Source organism: Homarus americanus, unplaced genomic scaffold, assembly GCF_018991925.1.
Source record: "Homarus americanus isolate GMGI-L3 unplaced genomic scaffold, GMGI_Hamer_2.0 scaffold11885, whole genome shotgun sequence".
Lineage (NCBI taxonomy): Eukaryota > Metazoa > Arthropoda > Malacostraca > Decapoda > Nephropidae > Homarus > Homarus americanus.
This window is the reverse complement of record NW_024728323.1, coordinates 14,023-40,527: the sequence shown is the minus strand read 5'-3', so window position 1 is coordinate 40,527 and position 26,505 is coordinate 14,023. Positions and strand designations below refer to the sequence as shown.

General features: G+C 39.1%; 1 protein-coding gene and 2 long non-coding RNA genes across 3 annotated transcripts; all 3 read right to left on the bottom strand.

Moving 5' to 3' along the window:
- Positions 1–4,152: 4,152 nt before the first annotated feature.
- Positions 4,153–10,479, bottom strand: LOC121866082 (relaxin receptor 1-like). The gene is given in 14 exon segments (XM_042365675.1): positions 4,153–4,213; positions 4,935–5,575; positions 5,858–5,900; positions 5,903–5,983; positions 6,424–6,479; positions 6,481–6,566; positions 6,913–6,997; positions 6,999–7,028; positions 7,030–7,054; positions 7,508–7,606; positions 7,609–7,668; positions 8,816–8,883; positions 10,396–10,427; positions 10,429–10,479. Coding segments are annotated over 13 exon segments (918 nt in total). The 3' UTR covers positions 4,153–4,213; positions 4,935–5,373.
- A 584-nt stretch (positions 10,480–11,063) lies between these two features.
- On the bottom strand, positions 11,064–13,470 carry LOC121866080. Its single transcript, XR_006088883.1, has 3 exons — positions 13,394–13,470; positions 12,096–12,167; positions 11,064–11,134 (listed from the first exon to the last, which is right to left on the bottom strand). It is a non-coding gene; the product is annotated as an uncharacterized LOC121866080 (long non-coding RNA).
- Positions 13,471–21,868: 8,398 nt separating this feature from the next.
- Positions 21,869–24,998, bottom strand: LOC121866081. The gene is made up of 3 exons (XR_006088884.1): positions 24,902–24,998; positions 22,744–22,814; positions 21,869–21,932 (listed from the first exon to the last, which is right to left on the bottom strand). It is a non-coding gene; the product is annotated as an uncharacterized LOC121866081 (long non-coding RNA).
- Between the last annotated feature and the right edge of the window lie 1,507 nt (positions 24,999–26,505).

Here is a 26,505-nt window from a genome sequence, read left to right as displayed (position 1 = left end):
ACAGACTCGTGACCTACTACATTGACCCAGGGTGAGAGATTTACGCTGACGCTATATGAACAAGCAGAGCTGAAACTTGTGTGTTGGAAGAGTAGTCATGACACCCCCGTATCAGACCACACTCCCGACAGCTGTATTCTCATCCTCCATATCCAAGACATATACCACAAGTCCTACACATGTATACATAGTTCCGAAACATATAACCACTCACACAATACATCAGTATTTCTACATTTACACCCGTTCCTACTACATTCTACTTGAGAATTTAACTTAAAACCCATAAAATTTCAACTTCATCTTGAAAACAAACGAATAATCATTTGTACACATGCACCTCCTATATTTGTGGAGGTAGGTCCCATAGGTATAACGGCCAATAGGGACAGTTCGGATACATCTGTACATAGTTCATTTATAATTCCTATACCTGTATACTAACCTGTATAAGTTGCACTCTTTACTTTTTATACATCCGCAGCTCTGACCGTAATACTTCTTACGCTTATATTTTATACCTTTCATTTTTGCACCTGTATATTCTATTATTATTATTTACACCTCTAATTTCCATACATATATCACCTTAATCTCTACATTTCCTTATATACATCTGTACCACCTACACTGCATCTCTTATGCCTGCACCTACACGGCCCCTCTTACGCCTGTAATAACCTGTCAACATGACAGTAGTAATTATGTAAATGTGGGCTATTCATATTTGTATTATATAACTAAATTAGCAGCAACGAAGCATACTTTATTACTACTTTCTCACGTGCTGGATGACATTCCTATGTCCTCCACGCACCTCTGATTTACACAGGTTCATCACCAAGTGCCCAGCGACAAACTTGCTGAAGGACCTCTGTAAATTTTCTCCTATATTCTCTTGTAAAAGGACAGTTGCTGTCTATTGGTTAATTCGTTATTGATAACCAGAGTAGTGTTATATGTTGCTAAATAAATATGAAATCAAAAGTGTTTGTGTGAACATTAAGTACTAAACAAATATGAGGTAACTATAAGAGTTACACGGTACAAGTTGGAGGAACACCAGCTAGTACACAGACTAGCGCAGATGTTACCAAACATCCACGACTCGTTAATAGGTGGTAGCAGGTGGGATAGCCTTGACACCTCATAGTTGACAATTAGTGGGATAGCCCTGACATCTCACCGGTTGTTCAAGCCTGTGCCTACACTGTACCTCTTACATCTACACTAATTATACAGCATCTTCTACTTGTGTATTCTCTCCTACATTTGGATGTCCTCACTCATGATACGCACCAAATCTCCTTTAATTACGAGGTTGACTGATAAACTAACGGGTTTGCTGCTTCCATCACACACCCATTTCACCTCTACAAAGTTGCTATAAACCTACATCTCACCAGAATACTACCAAAATCCTACAGTTCACCACACCCTTCACAATTCTTATATCTTGTTAGAACCACCCCAATCCCTACATCTAAACGGAACCACCACAATCCCAACATCTTTTTCACAACCACCACAAACCCTTTATCTTACTACAATCCCTACATTTCACCACATCATCACCCCGATACGGTTTAAATAACTCACACAATCCCTATATCTCATCACAACCATCACCATGCACCAGCAACTGATTCACTGGTTGAAAATGAGATTAGAAAACTAGAGATGCTAAACATATTGTCTGGGAAACTATAGAGCAGTAGTTTCTATAAAAGTACAGAGAATTATGACAAAATATTCTCGGTAATACTTAAAGACGTATTATACATAAGAGGAATGTCTCAGGAAACGTTTGCGTGAAAAATATTCCCTAAAACTACCTTAGAAAAATAACCTTTGAGCAAAATCCTTAAAATTATATATCCTTCGGAAATATATCGAGAAGTAGTATTCCTGAAAATTCCTGTGTCGTAAACTAATATCATTAAGTTTCCAGAGACCCGGGGTGAAAACACTTCGATTAAATAAATAAAGGTTAAACATGAAAGAATAAATAAAATAATTGATCAAGGTTAAAGACAGACAGACCTTGTCTAGATACAGTCGTAATATTTATATAAATGTGGGCTGTATACTTTTGTTTATATACTTACAACACCGACGGTAACAGGTATTGGTGGTGTGATCCTCTACAGGATGATAAACTAAAGGTCACAGTGGATAACACTGACGAAATTGGCGTGAAGGGGGAGGGGGGGAATACTACCTCTTATCTCACACAACCCATCGCACAGATCCTCGATATTTGAAGACGTAAGACACCTGCTTTACCTCCATCTCGCTTATTACCCGGCCCTCATTCTCTTGTGGCTCCCACCTTGCTTCCCACCAGATCTTGCATGCACAGTTGAGTGGGGAACATGGTTTTCCACACACACACTGCATGGCACCTTCCTCCACTCTTCATGAGAAAAAATATATCAGAGCAATCAACGCTAACTACCTTCATAGAAAAATCAGTAGGAAATCCCATCACTCCCAGTTCTATAAATAATTCCAGTTATTGTTTAAACAAGTGTTATCACATTACATCCACTATTAGCCTACGAGAGCACCTAGGAGGTCTCGAGCCTTTATGACACTGCCAACATGAAGCCCTGCTTACCAAAATCATACAAACCCACAACTGTTCAATACACCATTAGTTTTGGGTAAGGGGACCCACTGAGTAGATGCGTCATCAACAGTGGTTTGATACCACCCTTCCTCCCACCCCCGACTTCCGTTATATATTTTAAAAAAATCGAGCATCTTGCTTTCGTCCATATATAAAAAATGTCATGGCACAAACTTAATTAATACAAGCAATCATAATTAACTCTGATGTACATAACAGAGCCAGGGTCACATACTGTTCAAAAACTCGTTTCTTGCAGTGGTGTGCGTTGTGTTTCTGCACAGTATACATAAGCTTAGTTTACATAAAATATTATACACACCAAGTATACATTTACACAACACCGTGGTAAATCGGTGGGAACCATTCAACCAAAGAATCAAAAGTTTTGTTACTTCTATTTTAGGTTGTCAATATTGCCATAGGAAAACTATGCTATTTTTATCTTTGGGTTCACTATCACCTTCTGGTTCACTGTATCACCTCGTTTACTGTATTACCTTGTTCACTTATGGTTCACTGTATCACCTGATTAACTGTATCAACTAACGGTTCACTGTATCACCTTCTGATTAACTGTATCAACTTCCTGTTTACTGTATCACCAGCTGGTTCTTTGTACTGTACCACTAAAAGCACCTTCCTGACACCTCTTTTATGTGGCTTGTGATACCTCGAGGCACATTGTTCATAGCACCTTAGTATGGTACCTTTAATTTGAACGGGTACCTTCCGTTTCTTGATAATACCGAGACACGTAACAGAAAGAGAGCAGAAACTTACACTTTTGCTGAACACACTATACACTATTCCTCTAGTAAACACTGACAACATCCAGTGTTTATATAAATACAGTACAGTACACCGAGTTCTCACCACCAGGGATGTACAAAGATGATTGCATCTCATCCTAGATATTAGTGCTCTAAATGAACACCACCGCATGCAGTAGATGGCGCAACATTCAGAGTTGTTTTTCTTGCAGGATTATGGAGAGCACATTGAGTTATTGGGTTGGTTATGCTTGCGAGTTCTGGTTCATATTAAACTTTTAAAAGAGAATTTGTGATCTTTGTATGTTTTGTTAAGTGGCACTATTTTATATTTATACGAGATCAAGAAATAATATGCCTAAACACATTCACCGTACACTGAATTTTTCCTCATTCTGTGTCAGTTTTATGTACATGACGCCATACTTGACTGCAATATGGCAGTATCAACATTATGCTTATTATAACCTATGAGGCAGAGTTCTGAATATGACCTTAGTATGACGCCGTCCAGATCATCATCACCTGAACAGGAACTTTACATCACTCACTTTAACTTGAAAATAAGTCGCAGGAAAAAGTCTCCATTGAAATCACACATTGGTTTCCCTTGGCATCGACAAATAGAGAGACTCACAGCTTGGTCTCGGCTTTGGGAGATCTCGTCCTGACCAGGAGACCCTTGAAACCTCGGCGAGCGTGGTGTCATCGAGGTTGTGGGAGGCGCCATTGTGCAGATGCAGAGGTCCTGCCTTGGTGAGCCTGTAGGTGGCACTCCTGAAGAAAGACGTCCTGGTAACCTCTGAGTCTGACGGAAGGAAGGGAGATGTGACATTGTATTTAACTTGTTCCTTAAGCTACCGCACAAAATAGATTGACAAAACTTAACTCTCAATTTCACTTATGGGAAAATTTAAATCTCTCCATTCTTTCATTGTACACATAAAACATCTAACACACACACAACCATTTAAAACAAATATACACTAAAAGTAGCTAACACACATAAATGCACACACACACACACACACACCATGAAATACATGCACGCACATGGAGAATATATACAAATACCTAAAACAAACATACACCAAGTAGCAGATACATATGATTGCACACACACTTAATAATACTGTAATAATATATAATGGTTGCCCCTCGTGATTAGGGATGGCCGGCCCTGGGACCACCTAGGCATAAATTTTTTGAAGTGTAGAAGCTGTCACCAACACCACATCCTCAGTTAAAGCGCTGTATAACCCACTATCAAGGAATATCCAAGAAGACCAGACAATCGCCAACCGCACTGGCTAACCATTACCCCAGAACACGATCCTCAAATTGATTAACATCTAGGTTTCCAATTATTGCTGGGAAGACGGAGATAAATGGCACAGAGAAACTTGCCCATAGTTTCACCCTGCCCGGGGATCGAACCCACGTCCACTCACTTGCAAGGCGAGCTAGCGGACCATTACACCCCATAAAATGCCTAACGTATACAATACAGTGTACACATACACACTCACCAGAATCTCCGGTGTGGCCAGCGACACACGCCCCGCCCCGTGAGAAAGCGTCGAACCTGGGAGCGAAACTTGGTGGTGGTGAAGGTGTAGAGGAAGGGTTGAGGCTGAGTTTATGGGCAACAACACCACCACCACGTAGGCGAGAGCTTGGCTGTAGTGAAAGGGAGGAAAAACCATATGTCAGATACAAGATTCATTTAATTCAATCTCCACCTTTCCCCAAATAAGTACTTTTTACTACAAAATACAACGTTTCCAACCCAGTGATAATTTCATACACAAATTCCCCAAACAAGTGTTGTGAAAATCAATGGAAACACGGGTAGTCTTCATAACCAAACCTGTGGTTACAGTGGCCAGTGACTCATGGTGGAGGCCAGAACTAACATGCTGAGGATGTTACACACTATCTTCAGGAACCCCAAGAAAATTAACCCATTTATTGATACTGACGCGTGATGGGGATGTCGGCAAGTGCCATGATGCGGAGGATGATAATGGGCGTCCAGCAGAGGCAGTCGGTGAAGACTATGAAGAAGAAGCATGGCGAACTCTCGATCGCCCAGGAGAGCGGTGTGTTGGCTCTTGTCCTACGGATGCTGCAGAACATCCCAGTGTACGACATTAAGATCAGTACCACACTGAGGGAGGGAGAGAGAGAGGTGTCATCACAAAAGAAAGATGCTGTGGACTCAGAACATCAAACACGAAGGAATGAGGGCGAGTGTCATCACAGATTCTGAACACTGAACAAGGTGTAGTTAGCAGATGTAGTGGTTCTTAGATCTGTTAATGAAAATTATGAACAGTGAACACGAGACTGAGTAACTTTTGAACAATGTACACTACAGGTAGGAGATATGACATCTTTAAACCACTGACGAGGATGTTCTGTACGGTGAGTTAACAATAACACGACTCACCCAATTTGGTTAAGGCCAACAAAGATGAGAGCTGAATAGAACAGCCGGGCACCCAGGGTCGTCCAGATGCAGCGGAAGCACAACCCATTGTACCATAGAACCTCGGCTGCCCTTGGTAATAGAGAACTGATGCACCCAGGGAGAGAGAGACAAGCGAGTCAAAATTTGTAAACAACTCTGTCTGTCTTGCTTACATTATGACTCAATTTATTATGAGTAAGAATTGAAGTATATAACATATTGTGTTTACTCATTTAAAAAATGCTTTGCTTCAAACAAATGTTCAGCTATCCAGTATACTCACTGTTCACACAACTTATAAATTATATATCCTTAACTATAATGTAAATTTAGTTTATTCTACAAGTCAATTACAATATAAATTCATCAGCTATTCAGTAAATCTCCGTTATAATCTCATTTACACGCTTCATTTATACTGAAAATCCTACAATTATCAAGCTTACACAACTCATATGCACCATTAATCCTACAGGTATTCAAGTAATGCCATGTGTCAACTAAGTCCTACACGCAAAGTAATTAATACCTGTCAAGAGACTTACCTGGGGTGACGGCCAAAAGGAAGCTGAGTGCCCAGATGCAGGTGAGGGCGACCTTGGCCCTCCAGGGAGAGCTTGTGCCGCAAGGGCCAGGTGATGCATACCCACCGCTCCACAGACATAAACGACAGGATCAAGACCGACACCTTCAAGACACCAAGGTCATTGTTATTAGTGATTATACGACAAACTATTGGTTTTCGTATGTCGATAACTACTAGCACTCCTACATCTATAATTATTAGAAATACAACATATATTGCTACTGGTAAACTTTCGTTGTAACCTCACTGATATTGACGAAGTAATCCCAGAATTAATTATCTTACAGACAGTGTGTAGGCACCAACAACGATGATATTTTGAAAATTGAGTCTTTGATCTGGTGTAGGTGTGTCAATGTGGTAATAATTATATACTAGATGGCCATTGGGGAGAGGAAACAGCTTAGTGACGTCACAGTTCTTAACATATGACCTAGTGGCATCTCACCTCGGCTGACGTCATGGCCAGGACGCCGGTGAGGGTACACTGCCAGGAGGTCATCCAGTAGTAGGCGTGTTCGTGGTACTCGACCGAACTGTAGGTCCTTGGCGGCCACCACCACAGATAAAACCCGTCAGCAGGTCAGCCACTGTGGGTGAACAGGGTAGTGACGTGTTAGGACGATAATACAAAGGAGTGAAAAACTTCACTTAAGCTATTAGAGATGATATCGAAACAAACTTTAGCATAATTTGATGTATTTCTTTATTACCATTTATTTATTTTTGGTGGGGAGGGGGGTAATAGCATTTCCTCTGAGGCAACTAATAAGTTCTACAGTCATAATGTCTAGTTGGTCTAGAGAAATCTGGGCTAATAGCAACAACTTTAAGTACGCTTGACAGTCATGTGAATAACCTTTATTTTTTCTAGGATATGTCTTGTATGGCACAGATTATGACAGAGAAGTATATGCATTTAACCAGTACATGTATATCACCAGATTCAACCTGTAGAGCGCTTGACAACCTGTACAATGTATACCCTAGTACCGGCCTGTAGCTGTACACAAGCAGATAATTATCCTACGTGCATCACTGACCTGCCAGGTTACGGATGAAGAGGGAGAGGATCTTGTTGTCGTCACGGGAGAGAACGCGTCCACTAAGCACCATCAGGTTCCCCACCAGAGTCACCAGGCCACCAACCACACTGCTACCCGTAGCTCCATCCTTACCATTAAATGTTCAAATGAGGACACACCTGTATGAAAAGATTAATTAAGTGTTTAGGTGACTAATTAAAGAACGTGTGGGAGAATTGTAGCGTGATAGGTAATGGGAGAGTCTGGATGTCTAGAGATGAAATAAACGCTAAGTTTGGTGTTGTGAACCCCACCTGTTAACAAGCTTCTCGACCCTCAGCCGGCGTTAAGTCTCACCTGGGGACGCTACCAAGGTCTTACTCACCCTCTAAAAGTTTCAGATTTTTTCTTTAAACTGCGCTTCTTGCCTAGAGAAATTATATACTCATTTAAAATATTTTACCGTCTAGTATGTAAATTTTCCAAGGATGTCAACATTAAAACGTTTGATTTCAGCGCATTTCCTGAAGGAAATTTTCTTGAATTAAAATATTTATTTTCTGTATAAATTATTAATATCTATTTGAACTAGACTTTTATCACGACTGGATGTCAGGTGCGGATCCAGGCACCAACCAATATTTGGGGGTGGGGACCTGATATAAATTGCACATACCCAACTTTTGTGGATGTAAGGAATCGGGGAGATAAAAGTTCTTAACACCCCGTCTAAAGTTAATATGATCCGGGAGACCAAGTGATCGTCATCCACCCCTGAGAAGCGCCTGCATCATAAGCTTTTCTACTATAAACACTAACACAGAACCTGGGGGAATTTTTCAGACATGCAAAGTTTTACAGCCAGTAAACGGTGCCTGAAGGATTTTGTAGAGTGGGCAGACCAAACTTCCTTCCCTCTCCAATCCCTCCATTCTTACCAGGTTACCCCCGGCCTCTCACATCAAGTAAAATACCCGAATTGAGAGTAATTGCTTATTTCATGGTTCATTAAGCCGATTTGAAATTAAAGGTGTTGAAATATTTTTGTTTACAATATTTAGAATAATTCCACAGCGAGATCCACTTACCTGTTGAATAGACTGACGCCCCGTGGTAAAACTTATACAAGATACAACGAAATATTAAAATACTATTTGCAAATGAGAGCGAAATGATCAAACACAATACACAAGAGACAACAGCATAGTAAACGTGATAAAAACATAAAAAGAAGACTTAATATCATTCACACATTCAGTCGTTAAATAAACATCATTGGTCAGGCCAGGTGAGAGGATCAACCAGGTAACACAGCCAGGTACTCACCGTCAGTCTTGGGTCGACAGTCCAGTACATGAAGTAAGTAACCACAGTAACGGAACCTCTTGAAGTATCTAGACACAGAGAGAGAGACATGATACTAAACGTTGTACAGTATGGCTATATCATGTATGTATGTATAAGCACTGAACAAGGTTTGTGTTTTTCAAATTTGGCCTTTCATATATTTTTATACGGAAAAAGTATAAATGTTTATTAAATCATCCTGAATGTATTTTTATGATTAATGGCAAGTTTTCAATCTCTTCTATATACATTTTTCTAAAAATATAGACTAACTTTACTATATAAACACGTTAGTTTTCACTTTCCCCAAAATATAGATTAGCGTGAAAAATACGCCTGACTTAATACCGTAGTTTTCACCACTTGGAGTCATAAACATAGATTTTGTTTAAATTTCATACAAAGATACTACCTACATGCTGATTAAGGATCTAGGTTCACAATTTGAAAATTCGAGTAACTGGTGTTAATTAACGACTTATGAAATAATTAAATATATTTAGAATATTGTACTTAAAAAATCAATTAAACTGTGCATCAAACACGTATATACAAACACACAAAAGCACATGCATTTATAAACACACATGTGCACACACACACCACTGAGAAAGAAGAAGAGACACCAGGTACATATAGCATATACCTGTCCTCACTCCCACATACACGAAAAAAAATAAAACACTACACTAGGTACTACACTGCTCTATCGGTCTTCAGTTAGTAGCATCAGGCAGCTCATGAGAGGTATGTAAGGTAGCATTATTTAGCAACAGGTGACACGGAGCAACAGAACACACCTGTGCCACTCAGGTAACACGTGTATGGTCTGCCCTTGCCTACACTTGCAAACACTGACTGATTAATTAACAAAACTAACGGAGACTAAATGACTTGGGCAAATTAATTAAATTACTGAATATATTATACATGAATAATAACTTGTCATTATCTTCAAAGTATACTGTATTAATAAAAAATTATAATACTGATACTATTTACATGTAGTTTAATAATAATACAAACTTATGAATGACTGTACCAACGTACAGTATATAAATAAAATATTAACGCCTTAAAATACCGTAATAATATTGTACTTTACCTAAAGATATACATTCAATTCATCCACTTTAGGTTACATTCAACACACCACACTCAAGTCTACGCTGAATATTCACACGGGCAATATTACTGACTGTGGTGTACGAGGGACACACACACACACACACACACACACCACGCTCCTCCAGGCCCAGACCGAAGGCAATTAGCACAGACAGCAGAAATGAGAGATAAAATGAATGAATATTAGTTTTCCATCACAATACTCACCGTCAGTATTTGTATAATGGTGATAAATGAAGGTGGTGATGATGAATGAAGACACTGAACATTAATGAATAACGTTCTTGATCACCGATGATGAATGGGTGACGATGAAAGAAGGGCGATGATGAAGACAGCGAACGGAGAACAAAAGCAATAGACATGAATATATATAAACACAACAAATACACAGGCACCTACACATAACACACCAGGTATAGAGTACTCACGCGTGGGTGACGTTGCGGGTGGACGCGGGTGAGATCGGCCGAGATGTTCACCAGTAGGTCAGTGGTCAGCTCTATGTTCTCCATACGCCTGACGAAGAGAACCGAACAGGTATTAAAACTGTCGTAATCAAAATTGAGTCTCTCCCCACAAACAATCTCATGTAGTAAAAGATAAAGCAGAGAAGATATAAAAAAATTTTATAAATGACTGACAAGATAATTACCGGTTACATACCAAATCCAAAGTGATCGATAAGTTATAAACGACAATATCAAACCAAGAAACAAGTTTATATGCATTGATATAAAGCCACCCATTTACACCACAAAACACTCACAAATTCCTTCATAAGCCTACACAGAGCATTATGATTTGCCTCTTCCATGTAATAAGGCCCCCATATATCCGGTGGAAAACGCCAGTGTAAGTGATCAACAGTACCTGAGCAGCACCTGGCTATAATTAACATGTGTTGGGGTTCCAAGATCAAGTGCCTGTAACTGTGTACACCTGACTACCATCACTTAGAAAATTGCTCATCTGTCTGTCTCTCTCATGTCAATTAAGACCAGTCTACTTCCAGGTAAAAACGAGTAAACCTGTGTGTCACCTGCCGTTTGGAGATGTACACCTGAGGCAACATCCTACTACAACCATTACATACTTACAGAGAGTCCATTTGGAAGTTGTATGAGGGTAAGTGCCGCTACCACGACCAGCGGATTGCCCTCCAAATTCCTGAAGAGAGAGAGAGGTTGTAATAAAATACTGTTGATTCTCAGCCTCCAACTAAAAACAATAACACTGGATTGATTTTATTGCCTTCAGAAAATCAAATGAAACTACGCTTATCAACAAATTTTAATTTCCCATTCATTTTTTTTTATTTTTTTTATTTTTTTATTTTTTTACTGGGTTTGGAGGACAATTATTTCCAACAAAAGCCCAGGTGAACCATCAGACCTAACTGTGTAATATTAAAAAATCCGTTTTAGTCATGAGTTTTATGGGGGCGCTGGTGGTAGAGCGGTACCGTTCTTGCCTCGCAAGCAAGATGTCACGGGTTCGATTCCGGCCGGCGGAAGTTGTTTGGACTTCCTAGTCCCCTGGTCCCTGTTCACCTAGCAGCAAAGTAGGTACCTGCTGTAAATCGAAAGTTGCAAATTCAGATTCAGGACAAGTTGTTGGAGTTTCCATAACTTGCTTAGACTAAACCATTGACTCTTTCAGGCTTCTACGCCCTCGACTCTTCAGGCTTTACGCTCTTAACTCATGAGACATAAGGCAAGCATGAACTTAGCATGCTTCCCTGTTGGGCGCTGTACACGCTTCTGCGCTTCACCTTACACAAGGATGTAGGGGTGCCCAATAAATTAAAAAAAAAAAGTCATGAGTTGAAGATAAAGGATTAAACACTAGACAAAACTAAAGAAATGCGTTTTTAGAATTTTCAAACAGGTAAATTCCAACGACCTCCACACTTTTTTAGTTGATAACGAGCATAAATCCGTGAAAAGGGTATATATTTGTTTTAAAATTGTAAAATACACAAAAAAAAGTAATCCGACCTTCCACACTTTTCATATTAATTTCCTGAACTAACACTTTTTAACGTGGTTTATAAAATAATGGAATAAATAATGCTGAATAAAGCCATCATACTTGACTGACTCGGAAAGACATACTGTATAGTACTCACAGGTTGACCAGAGATATGAGGCCCTTGAAGGTGCTGGCGTGGAGGTGCTCGATTCTGTTGTAGTTGAGCTCTCTGTAACATGATCAACACCGAATGAATCACACACACACACACACAGACGAGCAACACTTGTATAGTAAAACAAAATAACTAAATAAACGATAGTATTGGAAAAATGCTATTCAAATTGGTTTCATGTAAATGTTGATAATAGAAGTGAATGTGAAATGAAATGAAATGTGATGTGTGTGTACTGCATCACAAGGCCATGGTGTCCCCCATATAGGATAGCTTTAATGAACACAAGCTACACATGGTGCCCTGCAACTGTTCAACACAATGCATATAAAGTTTCTCTCTAAACTCACCCTCACACACTTCAACATGGGCGAATAAATATTTTATCATAAAAAATATATATATATATATATATATATATATATATATATATATATATATATATATATATATATATATATATATATATATATATATATATATATATATATATATATATATAACTAACAACCTTATTTCGACATTTTAAACTGCCATTTTATGATTCTTAAAAGTTGACAAGAACCATTAAAACTTTCCTCTCTGGAGTTTAAAATATTTCTTATCAAATCAAATTCCTGTTTTTAATAAGGAACTTTGAATTAAACTGAGTAACGCAATTAAACACTTCCTCATTGAGAGAATATGTTCCGCACTCTGGTCTTTCAACAAAATACGGAGGAATCCGCGCTCACAATTTACCATTATTGTGCATCATGGTGAAAGTCGTCGACGTGTTTGAGATTCTTTTGATTAACTCCGCAACATCAAATAAACTCGAAGCCTTGTGTTATTATATGGATGGCTGGGGATGTATTCACTGTGTTAACAAGCGACAAGGTTTTATGCGAAGTGGAAATGCATTCACAACGACAACACTGACAGATGACTTAGTTGAGGGACAAATTAATCTAGACTCTTCTGGTACTGTTGATTTTAACGGAGATAAATTTTAAGTTTATATTTTAACATTCCGGGTTGTCTCGTTCTTCCTCGTGAAGTGAAGGGCAGTGAGGACATTATGACCTACTATATAATAATAATGTTGACCGAGCCACATTATAAAAACCTCTTACCTTTGGCCTTTATAACACACAAGTAGTGACTGTCGGTAGTAATGATGGTAGTATCGATAAGTAGTGACGGTAGTAGCATCAGTGGTGATGGGTATAGGAGTGATGGTATGACTAGGAAGGGAATGGTTCATGGTAGCTGCAGCAGTAGTGATGGTATATACTCACAGGTCTAACAGCTTATCCAGGTGTTGGAAGGCTCCGTCGTGAATCACTTTGATCTTGTTGTGACGTAAATATCTGCCAACACCGAGAGAGTTAACGTTAATGGTTGTGGTATCCATATCGTGACGTAGTAGTCAGAGGGAAGTGATAATCTAGTTCAAATGTTGTTGGTAGTAGTAGTAGCAGTAATAGTAGTAGCGGTAGTATTAGTCGATAGAGGTATAATAACAGTAGGTGTTGTTGATGAATTAGTAATAACAGATAGCAGTTGGTAGTTCAAGAAGTTGACATTTGTCATACAGGAACAAGAACCTTACAGAAGCGCGCGCGCACGCATACTCATGTACGTACGTACGTTTGCTTCTGCCAGCCAAGCAGAACCTGGAAACTTAACTGGACAACGAAGATGCTGAATACCATCGTGAGAACAATACATGATCTAAACTGGATTCATCGCCTGTTTTAGCAGAAGATAACGTTATGTATGAGTTTAATAACACACTGAAGGTGAAAAATTAAGACTCCTGACAAGAGAAAAATACATCTAATGTCTATCTATTGATTTTCCCGTCTTACCGATCCATGTAGGGAAACGGATCTGTTCACCTGAGGGCCACGAGAGCAGCAAAAGGGAACCAAGTTGAAAGTTCTTTGATATGTCCTGACACATGATATATGTATGCCGTGAGTTGTTGACTTGTTTCCAAGTTCTGTCTAGCGGAATACCGAGTTGGAGAGATGATGAGAGGGGAGAGAGAAATTGGTCATCACAGATACGTCCAATCTCCCAATCATAGTTTCACGGCTCCTCCCATGCAACAAGTAATAACTCTCCGAAAGCCATAAAGAAACTATCTCAACCTAGAAATAATACACAAATGTTGAGAATTGTATGAGATCAATCGCTGCATTATACCAAGTCAAATGGACTACTACGCCGGCCGGAGATGACAGAGGCATTTAGTCCTCTGGGAAGCATTATGCAGAAAATTAATTTAAGCATCAGCGTCTGGGAACGGCGGAAGATTTTCCAGGTCGGCAACGCCCAGACTGGTATGGCGGTGCAACACTTATTTCGACAAAATATGGATGTGAATTTATCTGAGGAAAAAATTAGTGTCTGAAAATCATCAAAAGACCTCAAACTTGTCGGTGTTGCCAGACTCCAACGACGCTTGTCCCTTAGGCTGACTGCAGGTGACACATCAGCTGCCTTGTGCCATCTGTTTATTAAGTCCCTGTTAATTATTTTGAGATCTGCTCCAAGAGAGAATGTAAATGATAGCAGCAACAGACAAATTCCTCTGCTCTAACCTCGTCTTAGTCTCTTCTCTCAAGGTAAGACAAATAATAATAATTAAGCAATGCATAAGATGCCTTTACATTTCATATGACAAGCTTCTAGTTGGAGGTGACCGATGAGTGCACCAGGAGATCTAGTCATGATGTTCCGGCGAATGAAAGATTAAGCAGTTGTTACGATACTAAGCGAGTTTTTAACACGCCCCTCCCCATAAATTCTACAACTATACCACTATGATATATAATCACTAAATCTAAACCTCACCATAAAATATAATAACTGGAGCAATAAGAGTACACTAACACTCCATACTCTCTCTCTCTCTAGTTATGTGTTGTATACCAGCAAGTTCCCATGACCCAGAGAAGGCAAGAGCGTAGATGTCTGAATTCTGGAGATAACTAAACGAATACAATGACACATCACAGAAGAACTTAGTGCAAGGATACCATGTGTCTTGAGGTTTGTAGGAAGTAAGTGCTAGAGAGCAGAAAACATGCTGTGAATAAACTTTGGGATTGGGCAGGGTGAGAGGAGACGATTGATGGGAGGGTGATAAAGGTCTGGATCAGTGACGGAACAATAAGCCAACATGGAACCGAGAAGATCTACCTTTAAATGGGATGTTATTCCAGGAGCAAGGTGAGGGCGAGTTAAGGTAGAATGTTAGGATGATAACAAATCATTACTATTTGAGCGCATGTTAAGAGACTGCCGCGCTTCTGCTAATGGACAACTGTCTTTTGGCTGTGTTGATGTAACGTTAGCAGTGTTATCGTGTTGCCAGGTACTGCAGTATGGTATCGTAGATGGGGCTATAGTTTCCAGAGTTAGTCCATGTTGTGTGACTGGGAAGATAAGGAGCATGATGGAGGGGCGGTGACGAGTAGTTCCAAGAATACCAGACCCAGTCACACAGTTTGAAGTTTCAGTAAATGAGATATCAGGAAGCTGAGAACTACACACTTTCCACCCAACTGAATATGGACGAAGAGCGTTTGAGAGGACAGGTCAAGATATCAGCTCATAGAAACAAGACACAAGATCCTTGACTAAGAAGGAGTAATGGAGTTAAGGTTTAGTGTAGTAGGAAAGAAAAAGATCAAGGGTGTTTGCTCCCACCCCTAAAAGATGGTCGGGTGTGTTGTTGGGGAGGGGCAGGAGGAGCTCATTAACTGCCCCTAAACGGAAAACCTTTACGAAAATACGACGGATTTAAATTTCACCAGCAGAGGATTTTTTTTCTCAGTACATCTCTTCAAATGTTGGTACGGAAAAATGTTTATACACAACCTCGCATAAAAAGGGATCGAGCTCTTAATGACCCACAAGCCATTCCCCATTTCCCCTGGTCAAGTCACAGCACAATATCGATGCCATTTTATTCCCCAAGTTTATTTATGTCGACTTAATTCCCATCACAAAGTAAATGTCTCATGACATTCTCGACCTGAACAAAAATAAATCATGTCGGAAAATCAAACACACAAGTTAAATAAAATGTCCATTTAATCTGCTCGGAGTCGTGGAAAAATAAACATTATTTATTCCAGAAGCGTATTTAAGGAGCTTACTGGAGCCTCGACCCAGATTCCTTGTTATTGAGCAAAATCCTCTTCTGAATTAATTCAATATCTTAAATATTGAGAGAGTTAGTGTAGGTGGGTGTCATGATACCTACTACACAGGCCTCTTACCTGAGGGTTATACCCCTGTATTTATTATAATTTTTTTTTTTTTTTTTTTTTTTTTCCGGGAATTAGCCCACCCGGAAACAGGTCAAACGACCCACAACGGAGCCTGGGGGCGGAAAGAAATTAATAGAGAAGAAAAGGTTATACTGTGTTAAACTACACCACGAAGATGCCGGAAAACCAGCTTTTTAAGTGAGACAGATTGTAAGTATGGAAACACAGGAGGAGCAGAGAATTTCCACTGTTTGGCTGTGTGAAGAAATTGTTTGTCTGTGTGTGTGTGTAAAGGTTGGAAATGTCATGGGTGAATGATAGAAGCGGCACTCTTATCTGACCTCCTTCATATCAGTCAGGTTTATCTGTTTATTGATGTTATTTTGCCTGAAGGACCTGTGTCGGGTCACCTGAAGATTAGGCACACTTGTTTTATTTCACCTGAAGATTAAACACTAATATTAACTTAACCTAACCTAACCTTCACTAGCTTTTAGTTTCAACAGGTAAATGTGAAACCTGTCCAGATGATTGAAGAAAATGTAATTATAGAGCAGTAAATAGAGGTCAGACTTAAGTAAACCCAAATTATATTATTATTATTTTGTATTTACGAAAACATTAGTGAGGATTGAATACGTGTTTATAAGGACCAGGTGAAATAATTAAGCTATTGCTGTGTTGTCATTACCTGTGGCTATTATCATCCAGGTGTTTAATTACATCTCTTAATTAATTCACCGTAACAGAAGGAAGACATCGGTTACATGATACTATTCTAGACAAATTATTCGAGCCTATGGGACCACTACTCGGGTATTCTCTCTGAAACACTATACTGCTGGGGTTGATATCGTGATGGTGTCAGTGGCTCCTTCTACCTCCCGTGTCATCTGTGGTAAAGCATCAGGTGTGAATCCATGTTGACTTTTCTGGTTGAAGGTGACATTAATGTGATCGTCTCCTGCTAGTATCACCTGTGAGTTAGTCTTGTATGCTTTTGGGTTACCTTTTACATCCTCTCAAAATTTATATATCACACACACACACATTCCCTCCTCACATTACGTCTCCTCTCACCCCCCTCCATCCCCCAACTTCCCAAGCTTGTCATAGATTCTCATGGCCTTCATAGTGGAACCTTTTGAATTCGCTATATTGGGTATATTCTTTGTTGTGAGGCGTCTGTCCACTACTGTAGGATTGTGAGGTGTGTATTATATATTTTGTTGTTTGTTGTGATTTATTGTTTGGAGAATAATGGCCAAACACATTTAATACACAGAAGATGTAAGGAAATGGTGTGTGTGTGAGGGTGAGTGAGTGAGTCTGTCTGTCTGATTTTTGCGTTACAAACAGACATCCGCATAAGCAAAGCATCTGTTATTCCACTCGAACACACACACACACCGTTTCCTTACATCTTCTGTATATTAAATGTGTGGATGACTGCACTGTGGGATTCAGTGGACAACACCACCAGACTACTCATCGCTACAAGACACCCTGGACAGGCTGCAGGCATGGACTACGAGAACAAGGTCACCATCAACCACACCAAAACCGTAGTCATGCACATCAATACCGCCACCACTCCAGTGCAAGCCCCAGCAGTCACAGTGGGTGCCCATCCTCTCCAGCTGGTGCAGTCTGCCAAACTCCTGGGTGTAACTATAGACAACAAACTTGACTGGAAGGCCCATGTAAATAACACAGTCAAGGCAGCCTCGTACCGTCTCTACATGCTACGAAGACTTGGTCACTTGGGACACCCACGCCAGAGCTGAGGACCATCTACAACGCCTTTATTCTGTGCGTCCCAGCTAATTAATTCTCTCAACTCCACCCAACAACGTCAGCTAGAGAAGGTACAGAAAGGGCCTGCAGTGCTCGGCGCAGAATACTCCGGCTACACCAACGCTCTCTCCACCCTGTGCCATGTGACCTCCACCATCAAGCACTGGAAGGTTTGGCCGTGGACTACTACACCACCCTCGCCACCTGCAGCCCCCACCCAACTCGCGCAGTCCGCCACTACAACAAATTTCAGCAGAGCCCGCACCGATAGATGTAAGAACAGCACCATCCCATCTATTGTTAAAATAATAAACAACTCTGATTTATTACTGCACAGCCCTGTAAATGTATTCAATGCATATTATATTATGTCTAAATCTAATGTAAGTCTGTATATTTTCAGCCACCGGCTGCAACTCTATTATTAAACCGTTTATTATTATTATTATTATTATTACTACTACTACTACTACTACTACTACAAACACACCCTCCTCCCTCCCACACCACCTACAGGAATATTCAATTTATACGACAGGGGTAAGAGAATTATGTAGATATAAATACAAAAAGCAGTAACGTCATATCCCCACAGCATTAAGCGTAAGAGATATCCATATAGAGATAAAATATTATCCTCAAACCTGAAATACGTGGAAGAGATAACGCAACCTGGAATACGATTACTATCATATCAAAAGAAATAAAACAGACTATAGGTGCTCCAGATCATGCTCATTTCGAATATATAGTCCACAATTCAATTGCGGGATAATTACTTTCCCGAAAAGTAGATAACCAACTTTCCCGGAAAGTAGATATTTCCCATTTTCTATGATACAAATTTCCCGTTTCTATGAGAATCTACTTCAGAAAATTAGGAAATATTTCCCAAATGTCGATAATCTACCTCCCCGAAAAGTCGATAATCTACTTTCGAAAGTAGATAATCTACTTTTTCGAAATATAACCAACTTTCGGAAAGTAGATATTTCCCATTTTCTATGATACTAATTTCCGTTTTCTATGATAATCTACTTCGGAAAATTAAAATATTTCCCAAAAGTCGATAATCTACCTCCCCGAAAAGTCGATAATCTACTTTCCTGAAAAGTAGATAATCTACTTCGGGAAAATAGATAACCAACTTTCGGAAAGTAGATATTTCCCATTTTCTATGATACAAATTTCCCGTTTTCTATGATAATCTATTCGGAAAATTAGGTAATATTTTCCCCAAAGTCGATAATCTACCTCCCCGAAACGCGATAATCTACTTTCCTGAAAAGTAGATAATCTACTTTTCGGGAAAGTAGATAACCAACTTTCCCGGAAAGTAGATATTTCCCATTTTCTATGTACAAATTTCCCGTTTTCTATGATAAGTAGATAACTTTGAAGATATTTCCCATTTTCTGTGATACAAATTTCCCGTTTTCTATGATAATCTACTTCGGAAAATTAGAAATATTTCCCAAAAGTCGATAATCTACCTCCCGAAAAGTCGATAATCTACTTTCCTGAAAATGAAATACTTTTCGGAAAGTAAATAACACTTTCCGAAAGTAGATATTCCCATTCTATGATAAAATTTCCCGTTTTCATAAATCTACTTGGAAAATTAGGTAATATTTTCCCAAAAGTCGATAATCTACCTCCCGAAAACGCGATAATCTACTTTCCTGAAAAGTAGATAATCTACTTTTCGGGAAAGTGAATAACAACTTTCCCGGAAAGTAGATATTTCCCATTTTCTATGATACAAATTTCCCGTTTTCTATGATAAGTAGATAACCAACTTTCCCAGAAAGTAGATATTTCCCATTTTCTGTGATACAAATTCCCGTTTTCTATGATAATCTACTTCGGAAAATTAAGAAATATTTTAAAAGTCGATAATCTACCTCCCCGAAAATCGATAATCTACTTTCCTGAAAGTAGATAATCTACTTTTCGGGAAAGTAGATAACCAACTTTCGGAAAGTAGATATTTCCCATTTTCTATGATACAAATTCCCGTTTTCTATGATAAGTAGATAACCAACTTTCGGAAAGTAGATATTTCCCATTTTCTGTGATACAAATTTCCGTTTCTATGATAATCTACTTCGGAAAATTAGGTAATATTTTTCCCAAAAGTCGATAATCTACCTCGCCGAAAACGATAATCTACTTTCCTGAAAAGTAGATAATCTACTTTCGAAAGTAGATAACCAACTTTCGGAAAGTAGATATTTCCATTTTCTATGATACAAATTTCCCGTTTCTATGATAATCTACTTCGGAAAATTAGGTAATATTTTCCCAAAAGTCGATAATCTACGAAAACGCGATAATCTACTTTCCTGAAAGTAGATAATCTACTTTTCGGGAAAGTAGATACCAACTTTCCGGAAAGTAGATATTTCCTTTTCTATGATACAAATTTCCCGGTTTCTATGATAAGTAGATAACCAACTTTCCCAGAAAGTAGATATTTCATTTTCTGTGATACAAATTTCCCGTTTTCTATGATAATCTACTTCGGAAAATTAGGAAATATTTCCCAAAAGTCGATAATCTACCTCCCGAAAAGTCGATGATCTACTTTCCCGAAAAGTCGATGATCTACTTTCCCGAAAGTAGATAATCTACTTTTCCGGAAAATGATAACCAACTTTCCCGGAAAGTAGATATTTCCATTTTCTATGATACAAATTTCGTTTTCTATGATAAGTAGATAACCAACTTTCCCAGTAGATATTTCCCATTTTCTGTGATACAAATTTCCCGTTTTCTATGATAACTACTTCGGAAAATTAGGTAATATTTTCCCAAAAGTCGATAATCTACCTCCCCGAAAACGCGATAATCTACTTTCCCGAAAGTAGATAATCTACTTTCGGTAAAAGTAGATAACCAACTTTCCCGGAAAGTAGATATTTTCCCATTTTCTATGATACAAATTTCGTTTTCTATGATAAGTAGAAACCAACTTTCCCGAAAGTACTTCCAGAATACCGCATTAACACCAAAATCGCACTTTGAAACCCATAGTTGAGTAATTAGCATTGAAATGTGTAATTAAATTACCCAAGGGTCATTACAGCTACTAATTACCCCGCAATCGAATCGTGGACCATATATTCGAAATAAGCAGGTTGTCGAGTACTTACAATGTAAATTTCAACAAAATCTAATTTTGGGCCCAAACTTGGTAATTTTTCCCAAAATATACTTTCGTTCAAGTTTACATACATTTGTTTACCAGTCTGGAGTAAATACGTATTATTATTGTATAGAAACTGCCAGTGTAAAGGTAAAGCCAGTGATGAGTGGAGTTGATTTTACAGGAAGGAAAAGACGGGTTGTGTAAAGCAATAAGGGAGGGTAAACCAGTGAACCCTTGTGTTGTGTATGGGGAGAGGTGGAACAACCATAACACAACACCTCTATACCAGTCAGCCATGGAGAAGGAACGGGAGTGATGGGATAGAGGTAAATAATGGTAGTAAAGTAGAGTATAGATCTTGACTTTACTTACCCTACCATGTATGTTCATCATTCACTGGCCTTGCTGCAAAGATCGTTACCAACACACGCCAAATATATACCATGACCTTAAATAAGAGTTTATATTTAAAGAAGGAACTACAAGCGTCTAAAGGGGAGTGGGGAAAAGGAAACAAGCAAATCACAGGATACTCCAGGCCCTCTAGTCGAAGCCCTTCAGGAGTCCTCCGTCAGCTCCTCCACCAGGTTATACTCCAGCGCCCTGCAGCGACACAGTCATCATGGGGTAAGGTGGTAACAGGTTGGATTAGGTCATATAATTTTTCTCATTCTCTTCCCTTAATTTTTTCAATTCATTCCTTCTCTCCTCCTTATCACTCCCCCCCTCATTCCCTTTTACCATAACTTCCACTCGTGGCAACACAGGTCATCACTGTCTCTTTAAATGCTCTCTCTCCCTAGTTAATCATGCTCAAAATTTATCTTTATTTTCACCGAGACAAGAAGCCAATCATAGCGTTCCATGTGACATCACTAGGATGGAAGCAAGATGTCCAAAGTTTATTCTGAATTCTGTTCGTAACTAAAATTAACACGAAATATCAAACGAACGAGAATAAAGACTAAAGGAGACAATTAATTACTGATTGGCAACAAGCAGAGAAAGTAAACTGAAAGAGAAAGTAAACAGAGAGAGGAAGAAACTTTGTCTTCACTAGTGGCATCAGCTGTTATCTCTATGTAAATTAGCTTTGTCTTAATGTAAATCAAGTGCGTCATCCAAAGAGTCAGTCAGCTCAGCTCAACCTCCTGCTCAGTGAATGATACTGCTTTAGGTATCATGCGACGCCGAACACCTCCATTTACTGACCATCTGAGTAACATAAACATAACCTGTCTTAGGTGTGGGTGAGAGGCATCCAGTCAAATGAGAGCAAGAAGGCAAGATAGGTATTTTGGTAGAATTTATACATGTTAAGTGCACCAGGTGTTTCGTCCACACATACAACAATAAATGTACTCTCATACACATCTTTATATATACCAATACACTTAGGGACGGGCGTACTTACAGGTCCGTCAGGTTGTGGGCGTGGGGCTCATTTCACGCCCACGTAGCGTCACCTGGTTAAAGTTAAGCCACCTGTAGGAATAGAAAAGACTAATTAGATTATGAGGCGAGATGGAGAGTAACCTGGGATGGTATATACGACCTTATACTCCTACAGTGATAACGGGAAGGTAATATACGGGGTCTTCAGAGTCAATGTATCATGTTACCGTGAGGAGGGTTGGGAGATACCCGAGCCAATTATAATACAATCTGCTTTGAAGTTCGAACGGAAATGTAATACAATATTGTATAGGTTGTACAGGGCAAGTTGTGTGTGTATGTATGTGTGTGTGTGTGGCCAGAAAATCATGTATAACAAGAAGAAAAAGGTCCCGAGAAATAACACAAAATGATCTGGCTGCTGACGATAAACAGCCTCACAGACGGTCCTTCCACTACTGAAAATGACGAGCATAATGAGATCACTTGGCGGCGCTGGTGACAAAGACTACAGATTTGATTATTTTTGGCGTTGGACACTTAAGAGAGAGAGAGAGAGGGGGGGAGAAAACCCGGCGCCTATGCAGTGATGATGGATGGGTAAGCGGGTGTTAGTGATATAAGATTTCCCTACTTAATCAAGCTGGTGGTGGACATGTAAAGACGGGGAAATATGGGAAGAGCTTTATCGGGGAGGGGGTGAGATATGAGGCAGTGCAAGGTGTAGGAGGTTCCAGGTGAGAGAGAAATATAAACAGGCAGGAAAATTCTAGTATAAATGTTCAGATGGAGGTAATTTTGAACAGTGTAGTACACAATGTTCAGATGAAGGAAATTTGACCAGCACATGTATATGAGACTCGAATGAAATAATAGCAGTTGTAGATTTCAATGGTATATCGTCGTGCCTCAAGTTGAATATAAACAAAGACTTAACCAAATAACGCTACTCCAGCCGGGCGTATTAAACTCAAGCTCACTGAGAAACAAGATCAACTCACTCTGTCAGATATCACGAATGCCCACTGTCAGATCTGAATTTAGCTTATCGAACGAGAGGTACGTCTGATTTCCCTTTAGGAGAAAGAGGGGGGAAGGAGGGCAGTATTTCAAGATTGAGGAGTGAAGACTCGAGACGACGACAATTTGGCTGCCCTCATCCAGGTCAAGTATCGGTCATCAGGGCAGGAAGGCTGGACCGATATTGGCTATTTCATGATGATGGCTGTAGTATATATTGACATTACAAAAAAATCCATCGAGTCTTTAATCAAAATATGTCTTAAAGGATTCGATGCCAATATCCAGTAAAAGGTTCAGATATTGCGGGATAAGTAGTAGTGGTTTTGGAGTAGTTTTTGTATGTACAGGAGACGTTAACAGTATTTATAACAACAATAGCAATTACAATCACCCTAACTGTAGGCTTTTAAGGTGACCTCCTGCAATTTTACAAGACTTTGGCCATAAGAAAACAATATTATCCTAGTTCTTGTGTTATACCGATACAGTTAACCGAATACAAAACACGATACACGAGAAACTAAAACTGTAACCGGACCGAGCTGAAACGACAGTCACAAACTCAATACTCATGACATACGTGTTTAATCTTTGCCACTACAGTCACCCAAACGCCACACACTCGACACAAACTATACCGCCACCCTGCTGTGTACTCGGACTTGGTGCAATTAATAGTAAATGATAGCAATTACGAAGCGAATATTGGGTATAGATGTGCAATGGTGACTTTTTTTACAAATTAAAGGACAAAAAATGGGGAGGCAGCGACCTGTCCACTTCAGAAATCGAAGTTGAATCATTTACTCAGAACCCAGAGTGTGTGTGGTGTACCTGGGGTTACGTATCAACACAGAGCGACAGTAAACCCTTCCTGTCTTCTCACTTACACTTGGATTACGTGTGACTCAATTGCGTTTGTACAAGTTAATAAGTTTCACCCACTGATGAAGAAAACTAATAAATTCCGCAGTGACGACATTGACTCTGACTCAATGCTTCCATGTATATTAAATGAATCACGACTCATAATTTATATCGAGACTCACTATAGTACCTTGGGTGGTCAGTATTCGGAAACACAAGAACGGTAATTCAACTACTGACGGTGTAGACTAACTACTGACGGTGCAGACTCACATTGACGTACTCACAGGGAAGCAAGACGAGGCAGGAGGGTGAGGACGGCGTCGAACTGAGTGATGGCGTTGTGAGAGAGGTGGAGAATTTTCAGCTTGTGAGGCCCTAACCCCCCACGCTCTCCCTCTTCCCCCGACAATTTGTTATCACTGAGGAACCTGTAGGGGAGATAAGTGTACGATATAAACAAATATATAAACAAATACTGTATGTACATAAATCCCACGTTTTTACATACTACGCAATCTTACACCCACTCATACACATAAGATGCATCCGCCACAACCCAACCATATCCTGCTCTAACCACCAACATGGCTACACTCACAATGTCGGCAGCCAATTAGTGATGTAACACAGAAACATGAAATAAACTCAACTGTCAAGAGAACAGATCTTTCTCACTGTCTCACTCTATATCATGAACCACGAACCGAGATTCAAACTCGTGAATCCGAAGCATTTATGGACAGAATAATGCATCAGCCTAGCCCTAACTGAAATTGATCTTCTGAAAATAAATACAAAAACAAATGCGATGAAATAAAAATGGAATTCTTGGAAATCTAATACAAAACCACACAAAATAAATATACATAAAATCAATTTCCAAACACAAATTGACTATTGTAAAAAAAATGGTATCCGCGAATATTCCTCTGACTATATCTCGATAATAAAAATATAAAATCATTACCAATAACCAAAAAAAAAATATTTCAGATTCGAGATAGCAAAATATTTCTAGGTTTTAATCATGAAAATCAATAATCAGGAAAAACAAATAATTTTTAACAATATAAAATACTCAATTAATTGATATTTACATTATCACTTTAATATCCAACGACGATAACAGTAATTGTCTCGTTATTAAACCCATTGAACCAAGTGATTGGTTTAGGTCTATCATTAACAGCAGTTATGTCGGAGTAATTCAATTTCATCAATACCTATTTTCCAGGCATGAAAAGCGTAATACTAGCTGGGCGCCGTATTTTTTTATACCCAATATGAATGGATTAAATCAGCATCACATTGACAAATTTATTTACATACAAAATACTTTTATTGAACCATACGTGATACACAGATGAGGTTAATAAAGTATAAACACACACACACACACAATACAAAAACCATATTCGTTATGAGATTTTCGTCACCAGAAGAGTTCCATCAAAACATCTAAAGAGCAAACTTATTAACTTGGTTTCACTTACAGTTTGTTGAGTTTGGTGAGCGGGTGAAGACTCGGGGTAGGGAGGTAATTCTGTTGTTCTGTAGGTGTCTGGAAGCACACAAACACACACTGTACTAATGACTGTGTCTGGTGTGTGTAAGTCTTAGATCTTACAAGGAGTCTTAAATAAGGTCTTATGTGAATACCGTAAATTCCTAAGCGTTTAAATTGTGTCGAATATCTAAAATATGTCAGATTATTATTATTATTGGTATTCTTATATTATTATTACAGACATACATACAGTACAGGATATTATCACAGTACAGACAGGAGTCACTTACAACAGAGTCAGTTTAGGGTATCTTGTGAAGGAGTCTGATGTAAGGATGATGCTGTATTGTTGCCAAACCTGTCAATAAAGACACACCTGTT